This window comes from Neodiprion pinetum, chromosome 3, assembly GCF_021155775.2.
Source record: "Neodiprion pinetum isolate iyNeoPine1 chromosome 3, iyNeoPine1.2, whole genome shotgun sequence".
NCBI lineage: Eukaryota > Metazoa > Arthropoda > Insecta > Hymenoptera > Diprionidae > Neodiprion > Neodiprion pinetum.
In genome coordinates, this window is record NC_060234.1 from 8,486,460 (window position 1) to 8,501,175 (window position 14,716).

At 36.2% G+C, this 14,716-nt stretch overlaps 1 protein-coding gene across 11 annotated transcripts in view; it reads right to left on the reverse strand.

The window, feature by feature from the left end:
• ninaB (neither inactivation nor afterpotential B) overlaps window positions 1-14,716 on the reverse strand; it is a 60,200-nt gene that overhangs the window by 21,988 nt on the left and 23,496 nt on the right. For 4 of the 11 annotated variants that reach the window (XM_046617349.2, XM_046617348.2, XM_046617351.2 and 1 more), the window contains exons 1-3: window positions 10,413-10,760; window positions 6,761-7,005; window positions 230-376 (exon numbers count right to left, since the gene is read on the reverse strand). In XM_046617349.2, coding sequence (XP_046473305.1) covers window positions 230-376; window positions 6,761-7,005; window positions 10,413-10,487 — 467 coding nt within the window. In that variant the 5' untranslated portion in view covers window positions 10,488-10,760. Of the gene's footprint in view, window positions 1-10; window positions 50-229; window positions 377-6,760; window positions 7,006-7,708; window positions 7,893-10,412; window positions 10,761-14,716 lie in introns of those variants that run through there. The other 7 variants (XM_046617358.2, XM_046617355.2, XM_046617354.2 and 4 more) reach the window with 6 other exon arrangements.

The following is a 14,716-nucleotide window of genomic DNA, read 5'->3' on the forward strand; positions in this document are numbered from 1 at the left end:
CAACGTTTACCTTTTCTAGATCCAGTTGTTCCGCAGTGGTTGGCCTTACCTTTATGCCATAAAAATACGATTAGAATAAGCAGCAGATTTATCTACATAGATGAAAATGCAAATGAGCTTGACTCACGTAACCACTACAAGATGAATAATGGGGTAAATTTTTCTCAGATGATAATATTAGGTAATATTATCTAGAAATTGTATAGTACCGTTGACGATTCTGCCATACCTTTGGAAAATTGTTCTACACGGATCCGGTACGACGCTCGTTCCGAATTCAGTTAGAACTATCCTTTGGGCTGCATGATTTCTCTTGTAAGCGTCAGTCTGGACAAACCGTCTCTGATAAGTCACTTTTCCATCCTTTATCTCAAACCTAAAAGAGTGCGTTCAGTGTTCAACAATTCCTACAAATGTTACGCCCGTTTGTGGAAGACCACAAATTTGATGGGGTGAAAAATTAAATATCGGACAAGCGAAGATCTTGATTCGTGGTTAACAGTAAGCAATATGGCGGCACGAACTAGGATGTCAGCAAATAATTTTTTGTCAATTATTTGAATAGGAAGGTACAGACAACTTGGTGCAAACTACGAAGCTTTGGTTTTTTCACATATAATCGGTATTCTACAAAAAATGTGATGAAAAACTTTTTTTTTTCAAATTAAATATAGCTCAGTTCATGAATGATGCATTTTCTAGCCACCAAATGTCACAACGACACATTGTAGTAAACCTCGATTATCCGAACCTCGATCATATCCGTACGCTCAATTATCCGAACGTTGGCGCAAAAGATACATTGTTGCTCGCCGTCATCGCCGTGAGCAACAATGTATCTTTGTGAGAATCGCGGGCATGCAAAAACGCGTTACGGCCGTTCGTCAATATAGAATTGACGATTTTATGAAAAGAATATTAAAAAAAAGCATTCGACTTTTTCAGGTGTTTAAAATAAATATACAAAATTGCGGGACACGGACCAGCCACCGTGATACCTGACTCAAATCCAACCGAGAATTTCTTTGCCGGAAGCTCGTCCGACGCATAGTTTTTGAATTACAAGCGATAGCGCTAGGCCAATCGGAGTGCACCATTTCATCTGGATTTGCCGCCACGGAAATTGCTGTTTTGTTCGTCTGGGTGAATTATTATTATTCGTTTACGAATTAAATATCGGCAAATCCCCTCCCTCCCTGTTGTACCCCTTCTCGAGCGCTGACCGCGGTATTATTGCCGCGGCACACGCTGCCGGCCGCACACACACGGACGCACACTCGTGTGTGTGAAAGATAAGCGAATGCCCGGCTACACGATACTACGAAACACACATCTACGAGTGAAAATTAAAACAAATCTACAAATAAATCAGCGGATTTAAGATTTAATGTTATAAAACACTTCCAATCATCGACGTATGCATAAAACTAGAGATTTTAGATGATTGATATGCCGTTGGGGTTCATAATTAGTCATTCAATCAATCTGAATTATGCTTTCCGAACATTTTTTGTGTCTTTGCAACATAATTTTTCCACTTGTTTGAAATTTATCATTGACACCCGATTTTTCAATAATGCGAGGGAAAAATAACTCGCTGAATTGACGTGTCAATAGGTTTGTAAATCAATTACGATTCACCTGAGTTAACACAAAATAACTGAATAAATGAGAATTCACTGAATCACTAAAAATGATAAACGAAATCATGAGAATTATTTGAGGTATAACTGAATTAGGAAGAGTTGTAATAAGTCAGGTTACTTTGAATAACTTTAGATTCGTGCCAAAATTTTATGTTTAGAGAGAAAAATAATTAAATTCAAATAAAAAAGTAATTTTAAATCAGGAAGAAGAAAATTTCCAAATACCTGAATTCAAATGAAGCAATTTGAATTTAATAAATCTATCCGAATTTGAGGAAAAATAATATTCATTATTTGGAATAGAAAAATGAAGTCGAATTACATGAATAAATTCAATTAATTCAACTCAAAAAAATATGGTGTCATTCAAATTCCCAGTTATTTCCTCGTCGATTCAATGTGGGTCTGGAGTGGCAAGTAACGTTGAAATTGTTGAGATCAATGCTAGTGATGGCCACTTATCTGAGAATGATCGATGTATCGATTGATCGATTTCAACAAAATAATCGGACACGGCTCGATTGAATTGGTAAAAATTAATCGATTTGGTAAATTTTTGCGTGTAGTCTTAATATCAGAAGAGATATTTTTATAATTCATAGTTTTATTCAAAATATTTTGAAGTTTGATAAATTTTGAGTAATTGATACTTAAACCACATACATCGATACTGTATTGCATCGTTCGTGTGAGTAAACAAGCGGCTTAAGGCTGACCGTGAGCCAGCCCTGGAACTTCCCGTTTTCACACTGCAAATTCAAGGTTCATGGAACAAATAAATATTAATATCCAATTCCAATTTTCCAACTACGAATTCAGAGTCGTGATTGACGATTCAAAAGCCCTACTGCCCTACTCACTGGAATTCAACTTTCGCAATGATTGGACGTGTTATAAAACAACGTGATGCAATAACATCTGTTTTGTTAGATAAAGAAATGACAACTGCTGTATCAATGAAAAAATTGCTCTTGAGCAATGATGATTGGGATTATATAGCTGATGTTAAAAAGATCTTAGAACCTTTCGATGTTGCTACAAGAATAATGTCTTCAGAATCACAATCAACAATTGCGATGGTGCGACCAACCGCTCATTCAATTGTTAAAAAATTTTTACAGCCGAAAGATGATGACAGCGAAGAGATTCACTTGTTGAAGGATATATTGGAAGACGAGTTAAGAACTAGGTTCTTAAAAACTACAAGTGTTGCTGTATGTGGGCTTGCATGCTACTTAGATCCACGGTATTTATTTCATTCGTATTTAATTTGAAATCAATGAGAAGTCTTACACCCTTACGTGCGTGCAAAGTCGTTCTTGTTTCAACAAATTTTATTTTATAATATTTTCACCATATTAATTAACTATAGTCAATTGTACTTTATATTTCAGGTATAAAGACTTACGTGATGAATCTCAACCGTATCGACAAAAAGATAAAAACGCCTTATTAGAAATAATAGCAGTTGAGAATACGCATCATGAATTTCAAACTTCGGCCAAAGATCAAAGAGAAAAAGACTTGGAGTACCTCTTCGATCCTGAACGAGGTTTATCAGGGGACCTTGAGCGAACACTAAGTTTTGGAAATAAGACTGCTATTGGAAAAGAAATCGACAAGTATGACAGAGAGTTAACTATCCCAAAAGGAGATAATCCTCTGCTGTGGTGGAACTCTAAGCGTCATAAGTACCCAATTTTAGCTACGTATGCAAGAAGATATTTGGGCATCCCATCCTCGAGTACACCATCCGAACGAGTATTTTCAACAGCAGGAAATGTTATTTCCACTAAAAGGAGTTGTTTATTACCAGATAACGCTAATTTATTGATATTCTTATATCAAAATCGTGAAATGATAGAAGAAACTGATTAAAAGGTGTTGATAGACAATCAGTCATGTTAATTTAATATTAATTCAAATTGTTTATATTAGACATTAAGTAATAAATTGATCTTAAATGAGCACCGTTCAATTTTATTGAATTTAGAATTGAATTTTACCATCGCGCCACAATTGTAATTATATATACATATACCGTATGGACAGCTCTGTTCATACATAAAAAAAAAAAAAGTTACGTTAAATCCACGCAGCGTGACTATAAAGCCCTTAAATTCGCGCGGCGTGGATTTTAGGGCCTTATATTCCCGCTGCGTGGATTTAATGCGGCTTTTTTATATGTGAATGGTCACTCCTATATTATATACATATACATGTATCTTTGAAAATTAATTTAAATTTTAGCCGGTCAAAAATTAGCTGATTAGCTTATTAGCTTAGCCAATTTAAGTTAACCGGTTAAAAAATTAGCTAATTAGCTTAGCTAATTTGGGTTAACCGGCTAAGCCGATGGTTAGCTAATTAGTTAACCTGGTTAACTTTTTTTAACCAGCTTAACCGGTTTAAATGTATAGCCTTAGTAATTATGAACCCCAACGGCATATCAATCATCTAAAATCTCTAGTTTTATGCATACGTCGATGATTGGAAGTGTTTTATAACATTAAATCTTAAATCCGCTGATTTATTTGTAGATTTGTTTTTATTTTCACTCGTAGATGTGTGTTTCGTAGTATCGTGTAGCCGGGCATTCGCTTATGTTTCACACACACGAGTGTGCGTCCGTGTGTGTGCGGCCGGCAGCGTGTGCCGCGGCAATAATACCGCGGTCAGCGCTCGAGAAGGGGTACAACAGGGAGGGAGGGGAGGTGCCGATATTTAATTCGTAAACGAATAATAATAATTCACCCAGACGAACAAAACAGCAATTTCCGTGGCGGCAAATCCAGATGAAATGGTGCACTCCGATTGGCCTAGCGCTATCGCTTGTAATTCAAAAACTATGCGTCGGACGAGCTTCCGGCAAAGAAATTCTCGGTTGGATTTGAGTCAGGTATCACGCTGGCTGGTTCGTGTCCCCCAATTTAGGGACATCTGTATATATTGTATATGTGGGTACGTCCAATACTTTTCGACCGCAGCCTGCGGGCTTGGGTCAGCGATTCGGCTGCTGATTTTTTTCAAGAAAGTGGGTTATAAAAAAAGACGATTCTCCAAATTTGAGCTTAATATAAGAAAATATTGTGGCTGTAGACATTTTTGAAGTTTTTAATAATTCAATTTTTTTGTTAATTTCACGATTTTTTCATGGGAGCTCTATGGGACTTAAAGACTCGAATCAAACGGCATTTCCCTTCTCTCACTTTGTATTTTGAGGAAAAAAATAGTTTTTTACTCGAAAGCAAAATCTAGCTTAATTAGGACCCTTTTCATGAACTACTATTTTAGCAAAATTTCGCATAACTTTGAAACGCTGCCAAGTCAAGAATTTTCGAAGTAGACGGCCAATCGACGGCTCAAATTTTTCGTCTAGGTATACTTTATCACTACCTACACGAATTATTATTAATTACCACGTTCCTTTTTATATACGGCCTCGCAAAACAAACCGATTTCTGAAAAATCGCTGTTTTCAGATAGCTGTAACTTTTTTCTATCAACTCGAAATCGCTTGAAATTTTCAGGGAATATACTTCATTCTATTGCCAAACATCGCTGAAAATTTCCAGCTAGGAGTCGAAGTTGTTAACGAGCTGTGAATTTTCAAAATTTTCAAGTTTCCCACATAATATTTCGTATTTCATGGCATTATCAACGACTTCTTGAATTGAGCGTGGAAAATTTACACTTGTCGATTATTAACCTGAATAAAAAAAAACATGAAGAGCTTGCAAAACTACATACTGAAGTAATGTTATAAAAATATGGCTTACATCCCTATAATTTGTATCGCCTTAAAAAAAACTCATATACTGCGAGAATAGGATATTTATAGTAGTATAAAATATTTTTATTTATCATTCGTATTGTAATTATTTATTTGAAATTAAATATTTGTTTCTTTGTGTCCCATGAAGTCAATACTTGTTATATAGTTGATAATGCCATGAAATACGAAATATTATGTGGGAAACTTGAACATTTTGAAAATTCACAGCTCGTTAACAACTTCGACTCCTAGCTGGAAATTTTCAGCGTTGTTTGGCGATAGAATGAAGTATATTCCCTGAAAATTTCAAGCGATTTCGAGTTGATAGAAAAAAGTTACAGCTATCTGAAAACAGCGATTTTTCAGAAATCGGTTTGTTTTGCGAGGCCGTATATAAAAAGGAACGTGGTAATTAATAATAATTCGTGTAGGTAGTGATAAAGTATACCTAGACGAAAAATTTGAGCCGTCGATTGGCCGTCTACTTCGAAAATTCTTGACTTGGCAGCGTTTCAAAGTTATGCGAAATTTTGCTAAAATAGTAGTTCATGCAAAGGGTCCTAATTAAGCTGGATGTTGCTTTGGAGTAAGAAACTATTTTTTTCCTCAAAATACAAGGTGAGAGAAGGGAAATGCCGTTTGATTCGAGTCTTTAAGTCCCATGAGAGCTCCCATGAAAAAATCGTGAAATTAACTAAAAAATTGAATTATTAAAAACTTCAAAAATTTCTATAGCCACCAGATTTTCTTATATTAAGCTGAAATTTGGAAAATCGTCTTTTTTATAACCTACTGTCTTGAAAAAAATCAGCAGCCGAATCGCTGACCCAAGCCCGCAGGCTGCGGTCGAAAAGTATTGGACGTACCCATATATATATATATATATATATATATATATATATATATATATATATATATATATATATATATATATATATATATATATATATATATATATATATATATATAGCTGCTTAAATAATCTCGTCCCAAAAAAACCCACGTTTCAATAATCCGAACTTTTGATTATCCGAACGAGTCTCGATCCCAATTGGTTCGGATAATCGAGGTTCTACTGTATTCTGAACTCGAAATATTTCAGCGATCATTGAACCGTGATGAAGCGAGAATTTTTAGAAACTATATTTGGCTGAGAGAGTGAAAAAAAGTTCTCAGACACGGAATTCCGGAATCTTTACAAACTTACAAGAACATTTCGATTCACACTGGGGCTATGATTATAATTTTTGCGAATAGCAAGAGAGCGATTTTGTAGTATTTTGATTTCTCGAAAAAATTCTTCATTTTCGGCAAAAAGCTGGCTTCGTATAAAAATCACCTGTGCAGTAGCGCTGAGCTGTCGAATAAATGGTCGAATCTGTATTCGCCAACTTTCAAACTCCCCGGTCCATTCCTCAGTAAAGTCCCTTTCAACCAGGTGGGCATAGTGCCGAAATTTTCCCCTGACATCGGTTCGATAACTTCGTGTTCACATGACCTCATCCATACTGTCGGGTCAGAATTTGGCCAGAAGAACGCGTCTTCGCGATCCAGCAACTTCGGAACGTCTTGATCCATTTTTTTCTGGAATTAGAGAATTTAGTTTATATTTTATATTATTGAAATATCCATGAATTTCTACTGGAGAAATACATTCAAATAATTGCTTTCTTCCCCAATTCTCAACAATTAGTATTTCTGTTACTTCTGGTGTTTTTTCCAAAGGTCAAGTAAAGCTTTATACAATGACAAAAAAAAAAAAAAAAAAAATGCAAGCGCTGCACATACCGGAATAAATTCAATTGAATTTCTGCGGACGATAATTTTGACCAAAAATAGAATTTCACGTAATCTTGTTTGTTTTCTACCTCAAAACTTGAATTGAGTAAATCTAGAAATTTAGGATGCAATGTGTTTCAGTTCATCTAACTAATTCCACGATAAAAGTGCTTGACCGAAGCTACGTTTTTAAATCCAATAAAAAAAAAAAAATCGCAAGGAAGACAACGAAAAATGGATCTTTGCGCCAACGAGTTAAAGAAAAAAAACATTCTACAGATTGGTATCAAGAATCTTTCAGAAATCTTTACGGAGGCCGAAGTTTTTCACGAATTAAACGGCGAACTAGATTCAGGAGGTATTTCAAGGTCGCCTCAGCGTTCAGATTCGTGTAATTTAACACTGACTATATGCAGTTTCGTAACCAGCAATTAAGACTGGACGTAACGAAGGTGGTTGTTTAGTTATTCGAGTGTTCCAACAGAAGCTTAATATCCGCGCAGCTTACGTTCAGTGAGTAATTGCAAGGAAAAGGATGTAAACCGCACTCCGTGGTACGACTGGATCGGAAGGCACGAGATGAATTGCAAACTGTCGCCGTATTTCACCACGGCGGAATTACTACATCGAATGAGGCTTGAGGTTTGTTGTCCGGATCTTAAATGGTTCGAACGTGATACGTGACGTCCTTGTGCGACGTTTGACTGAAGCCTTAAGGATTCGCAACGGGCATATGTTACGTGTGCGTATAACGCACACCGAGTGATGTGCATTTGTTTAAGCATGTACCTATGTGTGCGCATGCGCAGGCCTCAGAGCGCAACGAAGCGCGCGCAACGGCGGGATTTTAGCCTCGAACTGTGTGAGCAGGCGCATCAGCCACGTTGCGGATTATGACATGTGCGAAAATAAATTCGATAAGGAAAAGGACATCCTACGCATAATATATTCCGCAAACCTTCCGACTTCCATCTATTTAGGTTTCACGTAGTCGGCAGCTGATCGAATTCAATTCCAAGTTGAAGATCGTATCTTTGTTTTTTCGTTTCTTATATGCGGTCATTTTTTGATACTTCGTATCGGATTTGGAGTCGAGAAACCCGAGTCCACCGATTTATGATTATCTAAATGAAGTGTAAGCTGAGACTTTTCCACGTGGTAGTCAATAGTCACAAAAAGTGTATCTAAATAGAGATAGATTTTTCTTTTTTTGTTTTTTCTTTTGCGGAAACCGCTTAGAGTTTTTCAAACGAGTATTGCGGACGTTTGTTTTTGAAATATTCTCTGTGTTAGAAATTTAGTCAAACTGTCAAATCGGTAAAAATATTTATACCTCTTTACCTCCTGATATAGTCGAAAAATCCTTCTATCACAGAAATACTGAAACTCGATATCAATAAAATTTGAATAAGACAAAAATTGGACGGATGATGCCCAACTTGCTGATGCCTTACGAATTTGATCCTTCCGAGTTCACTGCAGCTAATTGTGAAAGAAGTAGAGAGTTGACAAAAAAAAAAAAAAATATGTGTGTGCACAATTACGTACGACCTTACAGCACGTTTGTTCATATCATACTGACTTGAGGATAATATATCCTACAGGATCAGCAGGGAATTGTCAAGAAAGTGTGTGTTCGTGTTCTGCTTGATTTGAATTTGTTTGAATTTATTATTAACCAGTAAAGATTACACAAGTAAACTTGCAGAGGTAGACAAGGTTACCCGTTAGCAGACCTGGTACAAGAAATTTAAAGCTAAATATCTAAAGAAACTATTGACAATGAGTAGTATCCAAGTACAATAAATATTTTATATTTCTGGCAATATGCCATATACACTTAACAATAACTATCAAGAGAATTAACGTGAATTATAAAAGGTGAAAATTAAACATTAGATGCGATCTGTAATTAAAATTTTTTTTTTCCTCTTAGAATTGTTTAACTTTTTCATTTAACTAGCTGCACTTTATACTAATTGGCTTTTTACGTACAGGAATTAGTATATCCCTACATCTAGTTATCCCGACAGAAGTTTGAAATTTGTCTTTTAGTAAATCATAGTGGTACAGAACTGTTTCAAATTTAGAGGTTTATTATTCAGGATAATGTTATTTTTGTGGCAATTGTTATCGGTCTATTTTGGGGCCTTTGTAATAAGTTGCGGTAGTTGTTATATGGGCCTCCCCAAGCAGTTATACCGTAGTTTATGAGACTATGGAAGAAAGCTTGATAAATTAACCTCACCATGTTAGTTTGTATAATTTTAGATCATTTATAAAATTGAATGGTTGAATATTTAGTTTTATTAACGATGTATTGGACATGTTTGTCGCATTTCATGGTTGTGAGTCAAAAATTAGGTCCAGATATTTACGGGATACTAGTACAAAAACTACGGAAATTTATGTAAACGGTATTTCTTCACCTTCAAAAAGTCCTTCTTAATTTTGTATTCAACGAACAAAATGAAATATGGAAAAATTCATACGATTGTTTGTTTAAATTAAAGTTTAAAATACGCACAGATTGTTTCAGATTTTTGAGCCGTTTTTTGTCATGTTTGATGTATGTTTTAGGAAAAAAACAACACATTTTTCGCTCTAAAAAATTGTTTTTTCACTCAAACTACATAATGTTCCGCAATTTTAAAATCATAATTCTATTTTTAATCAGCAGCCACAATAAAAAAAAAAATAATAACAGGCACGAACCGCGGACTTACACTGGCACGGAAAATATTGATTTTCGCGCATCATTTTTTTGAAGAAAGATTGCTGTATTGAATCGGGGTTTGAGCCATTTAAAAGAGCTTGAAAAGCTCCGAAACGTACCTTTCTATTTGTTACTTTAAATTAATCCTAAAAAGTCATAAAGATGGCACTTACACCGTAATTTCGCGAATAAATTTTTTAGAGCCATATCGTTTTGCAAGGACGTGCGTATGGATTTTCTACAAATTTTCAAGAAAACAAACATATTTCTCGATATTTTGGCACTTGAGCCAGTTTGCCGTACCACCTTTCATTTGGGAAAACAAACAAGATATAATAATACAAGCACAAGTTGCGTTGTGCGTTCGAAGCAATAAAAGTACTCGCATACCGATACACAGAGATTGAATATAAACGTTAACACTATAAAAAAGTGTTTTGAGTTGTGACCTTCATATCGAAGAATAACATTAGTCAATAGGGATATAATTCGTTACCGTAAAAAAAGTAGCGATTCTCGGAGGCGATCCGTCCTCCACGACGGAACTCGAATTCTCACAAACATCTGACATTGGGAAATACGTATACGGACAATACACTTTGACGATGGTTAGCCGCTGTAATCAATACTTGGCCCACTGTTCTTATTTGCGCAGTTCATTCATGGATATGCACGTACCGTAGGATGCCATGACCGGCATGTTGATCATGACGTCAAAACGTAAGCGAGATACTCGCCGTGTTTCAGAACGGAGAAAAATTTCTTTCAAGTGTGATGAAGTATGGCGAAGACGCAATAATACTGCGAGACTGCAAATTTAGATCATCCGCAAGGCTCGGCGGTTGCAGAACTGTATTATGCTTGGCTGTTAGGTGGGAAAATCTGACGGCTTTGCATTGCGCAGCTGGCCAATACGCCGGATTTACGCGTTTCCATGTTTCTAATGCCGGATTCGTCGGATTTCACTTTTCAATTGTTCGTCTATATTCGCGCCATTTTCAGCCCCATTTTTCTCGCACAGTTTGCAGAACCTCGTTAATCGAGTCTATCGCTTCACCGCGGGCTAGACCGACTTCTGTAACCTTGAATCGTATTACCCATCGCCTTTAATATATCGATTTTCAATACTCGATACCTTGGCGGCCAAAACTACGTTCACTTTTGCGCCTGACTTGTAACTCGCCGGCAACCAGGCACGCTTTCGATTCGACGCGTGCGTGGCTCGAACCTGATGGTCTCTGCTGCGGCGTGTTCGGAAATTGACTGAAAGTACTGTCAGTACTGAAAATGATATAGTCCAAGTGACGTATACCGTAGATTTTCAGTACTGACAGTACGTTCAGTCGATTTCCGAACACGCCCTAAATAAACTACGACTTTTTTTAAACTTAGGACCCTGCCTTTTTGTATCTTTACGGGTCATGCTGTACTCCTACCCTTACCGGTCGAGCAATAGGTCAGTCAAAAAGTCTAAAATATTGCAGTTGTGCACTAGTGCTGCGAACTCGATGGTAGGCTAATTCGATGACGCTGAATCGAATGGTGATAATTTTTTTGCACACCGACCCCGGGAACATTGCAAAAAGTGCACCGAAAAATTTCAAATGCGTTTAATTCAAAATTTAGGCGTTCGATCGAAAAAAGTTTCCAACAAAAGTTGTACCCAGAACGAAAACGCACAAAAAATTACTTCACTTTTTTTTTCCAAAATCAATAGGTGAATCGTGAGGCGCGATTGAAACGAAAGTGCCTCAAAAAGGAACAAAACCGACTGATATGAGAGTCACCGCATCGATGTATATATAGATATAGGAGCAGGCGTGCTCGCTGTGTGTCCCCTCCACACGCCGCCACATAGGTATACGATCCTATACTCAGCCGAATGATCGTTCGTGAAAGTAAGTAGCTTATTGGGGACAGAATAAAGCAACTTTCCTGAAAGTTTGAAAGAAATCGAAGTTCGGAGAAAAAAGTTCTAGCTATTTAAAAACAGCGATTTTTTAAAATTTGATTGGTTTTAAATAGCTATAACTTTACAAAATCGGAGCAATTAAGCAAAAGCTGGGTAGGTTCCATTGAAATATACCTCGACATAAGATATTAGCTGCTGGTCGACTCTCAACTTCAAATACGGTACATATAATAGTGTTTTATAAATAGGTAAAATTTAACCAAAACAGTTGTTTAGTTGGAAGCTATTAGCTAAGACCGATATAAGTGTAGACCTAATGTCTATTTTTTTCACAAACGTAGAAGTCTTACTGAGAAGAATGCCGCTGGACAGGAGTCTTTAAGTTATATAGAAGCTGATCTACAAATATTTGAAAATTAGTGAAAAATCGACTTTTTTAAAAATTCAACAAATTCTCCAACGGCCGGATTTGCACATATCGGGCTCAAATTTTCAGGATCGTCTCCTTTTTAGGTGTACTTTCGAGGAAAAAATCAGCATCAAAATCGCCGACCCTAGTGCGCACACTTTCGTCGAGAATTAATGGATCTGCACATATCTATAAAGGCCAAGCATTATAGCATTTTTACATGACACACATTTTTTACGTATAAAACTGGAACTAATCAAGCAATCTTAACGATGCGAATGGGAGAATTGTAGAGAATTGAATTACGAAGAAAATGCGGGGTCGATCGACCCGATCGGACGATTAGAAACGGGGAAAAGTTGGAAAAGCCGTAAAATTTTTGCGTTTTCATAAAAAATTCACAACTCCGACATTTTGTAATATTAACAGCTGTAACTTGGCACAGTAGTAGCTATTTACATGTACTTTGTGTATGCGAAACCTAGACTCGGTCGGATTAATAGTTTTTGCACAATTGCTACTTGAATTTTTTCTTTGCGATATTTTCGCGGAGGGCTCTTTGCTCCTGAGGTCGTGGAATTTAAATGTGAAATATGAATTTCGAAACTAGACGTCATCAGCAACAAAACGTCTATTTCGGTTTTTATATAAAGCGCGTTGAAATTTCTTAATAATAAATTAACAAAATAATCTTGAGCTGGAAACTATGCAGTTTTCATTCCCGAACTGTCTTACACATAATTGCACAGTCAGTTGTCAAGTAGTATTCACTTCAAATTTCGGCTCTTTTTCTGCTCTGTTGCTTGGCCTAGTACATTATATATATATCAGCCAATAGGGGTGTTCGTAATTATTAGATTTTACTTCGAAATTTTACAATCTAATTAAACGGTTCGAACAATTCCTTAAAAAAATTGGAGAATACCGTGTTCGATCGGAAATTTGCTGAATTTTTCGAAAATGATCATTATTTTCTCACTTTTCATTTTCCGGGAGAAATTAAAATATAGATCTTAAAATGTCAATTCTACCATGCTTACCATAGATTTTGGACAGTCGGTTTTTCCATCTGAAAATTCTGGAAATTTTTGATGAAAATCACGTTTAACAAATTTTTTGCAAGTGACCAAAGCATCGTTATATTTAATTTGAAGAAAATCAATCGAGCAGATGAAAAATTTTTCCGAAGTGATAATTTTATTTCCAAGTTTTTGTCGAATCCTTTTTTTTCAATTAATTTTGTTTCCCTACGTTTATACGTTTATGTATAAATTGTTATTATCATTGTTATTGTTACTATTTTTTTCCCTTTCTTGCATAATATGTATAATGAAGGCAAAGTTAGTCAAGAATGTTGTAAACAGCGATGAGTTTAGGTGTTTCTGAAATTGTAAAGAAATTGAATGGTTTCATTTTTCCAAGGTGTCAAGTGATTTTGTTTATTCAATAAAAGTTATTTTTCACTGAAGGGTGGTTCGAACATTTAGAGAACAAAAGATGAGACGAATTTTTTACGAAACACAAAATCTATTTATTTATTTACATCGCTTCAAAATCGTATTCGATATCTACATCCTCTTCTTCGTCACTTTCGCCACCTTCCTCGTAATCAATATCATCGGGGTCCAGTTCTGCGGCAATATCTAGGAATTCATTAATTGGAATATCCTCGTTATCCTCGTCTCTTTCTTCTGCTGTAATGTCATCATCGACCGTGCTGATTGAAAAGTTGGAGCAGGTTGCACTGTTCAGTGCATGCACATTGTACCTGAAACATAGATATGCAGGGAAAATGATTAAGACTTTGTGTGCGCAGATAATGTATGTGAGTTTTAATACAGTTCGTTAAAAATTGGCGAAAACATTAGTGAAACGGTGCACGCTTAAAAAATTCGTGAATATTTTGAAAAATTATTGAGTGGTGCAAATTTGTGCAAATTTCAAAACATCGTGCTAATTTTTGTTTTCTGGTTCGAATGAAGTATTGAACGTAACGTTGGTGTTTAATTTACAAGAGAAACGCACAATGGCTCACATTTTACGAAATTATGAGATTTTTAATGTTCACAAAATAACTCAAAAATTATACTCCACCATTGAATTATTTAGTCTATTCAAATTTTTATTAAAACTTACCATCGTTAACGAATTGTCATGCGCTGATTTCTTAGCGTTCATGACAGGAATCAACATCGTGGTCGTTCTCTTCCAGCCCCAATCCTGTGGATTCAAGTCGTCGTCCAACCACGATTGCACGTGATAGAACGTGCGTTTTACGTGTTCTCGCAGGACGGGTTGCGTTGGAGGTAAAACCGCCAATCGATTTTCCAATTTGCTGTGCACGAGCAGCGATGAAAATTTTTCGTACCAAGCATCACTGAGCTACCAATTCGAATTGTCGAAGCTGTATAAATGTGCTATTATTCGTTCCGCACATTCACACAGACTCTCGACTGTACTTGCAGCGTTGTAGAACGTT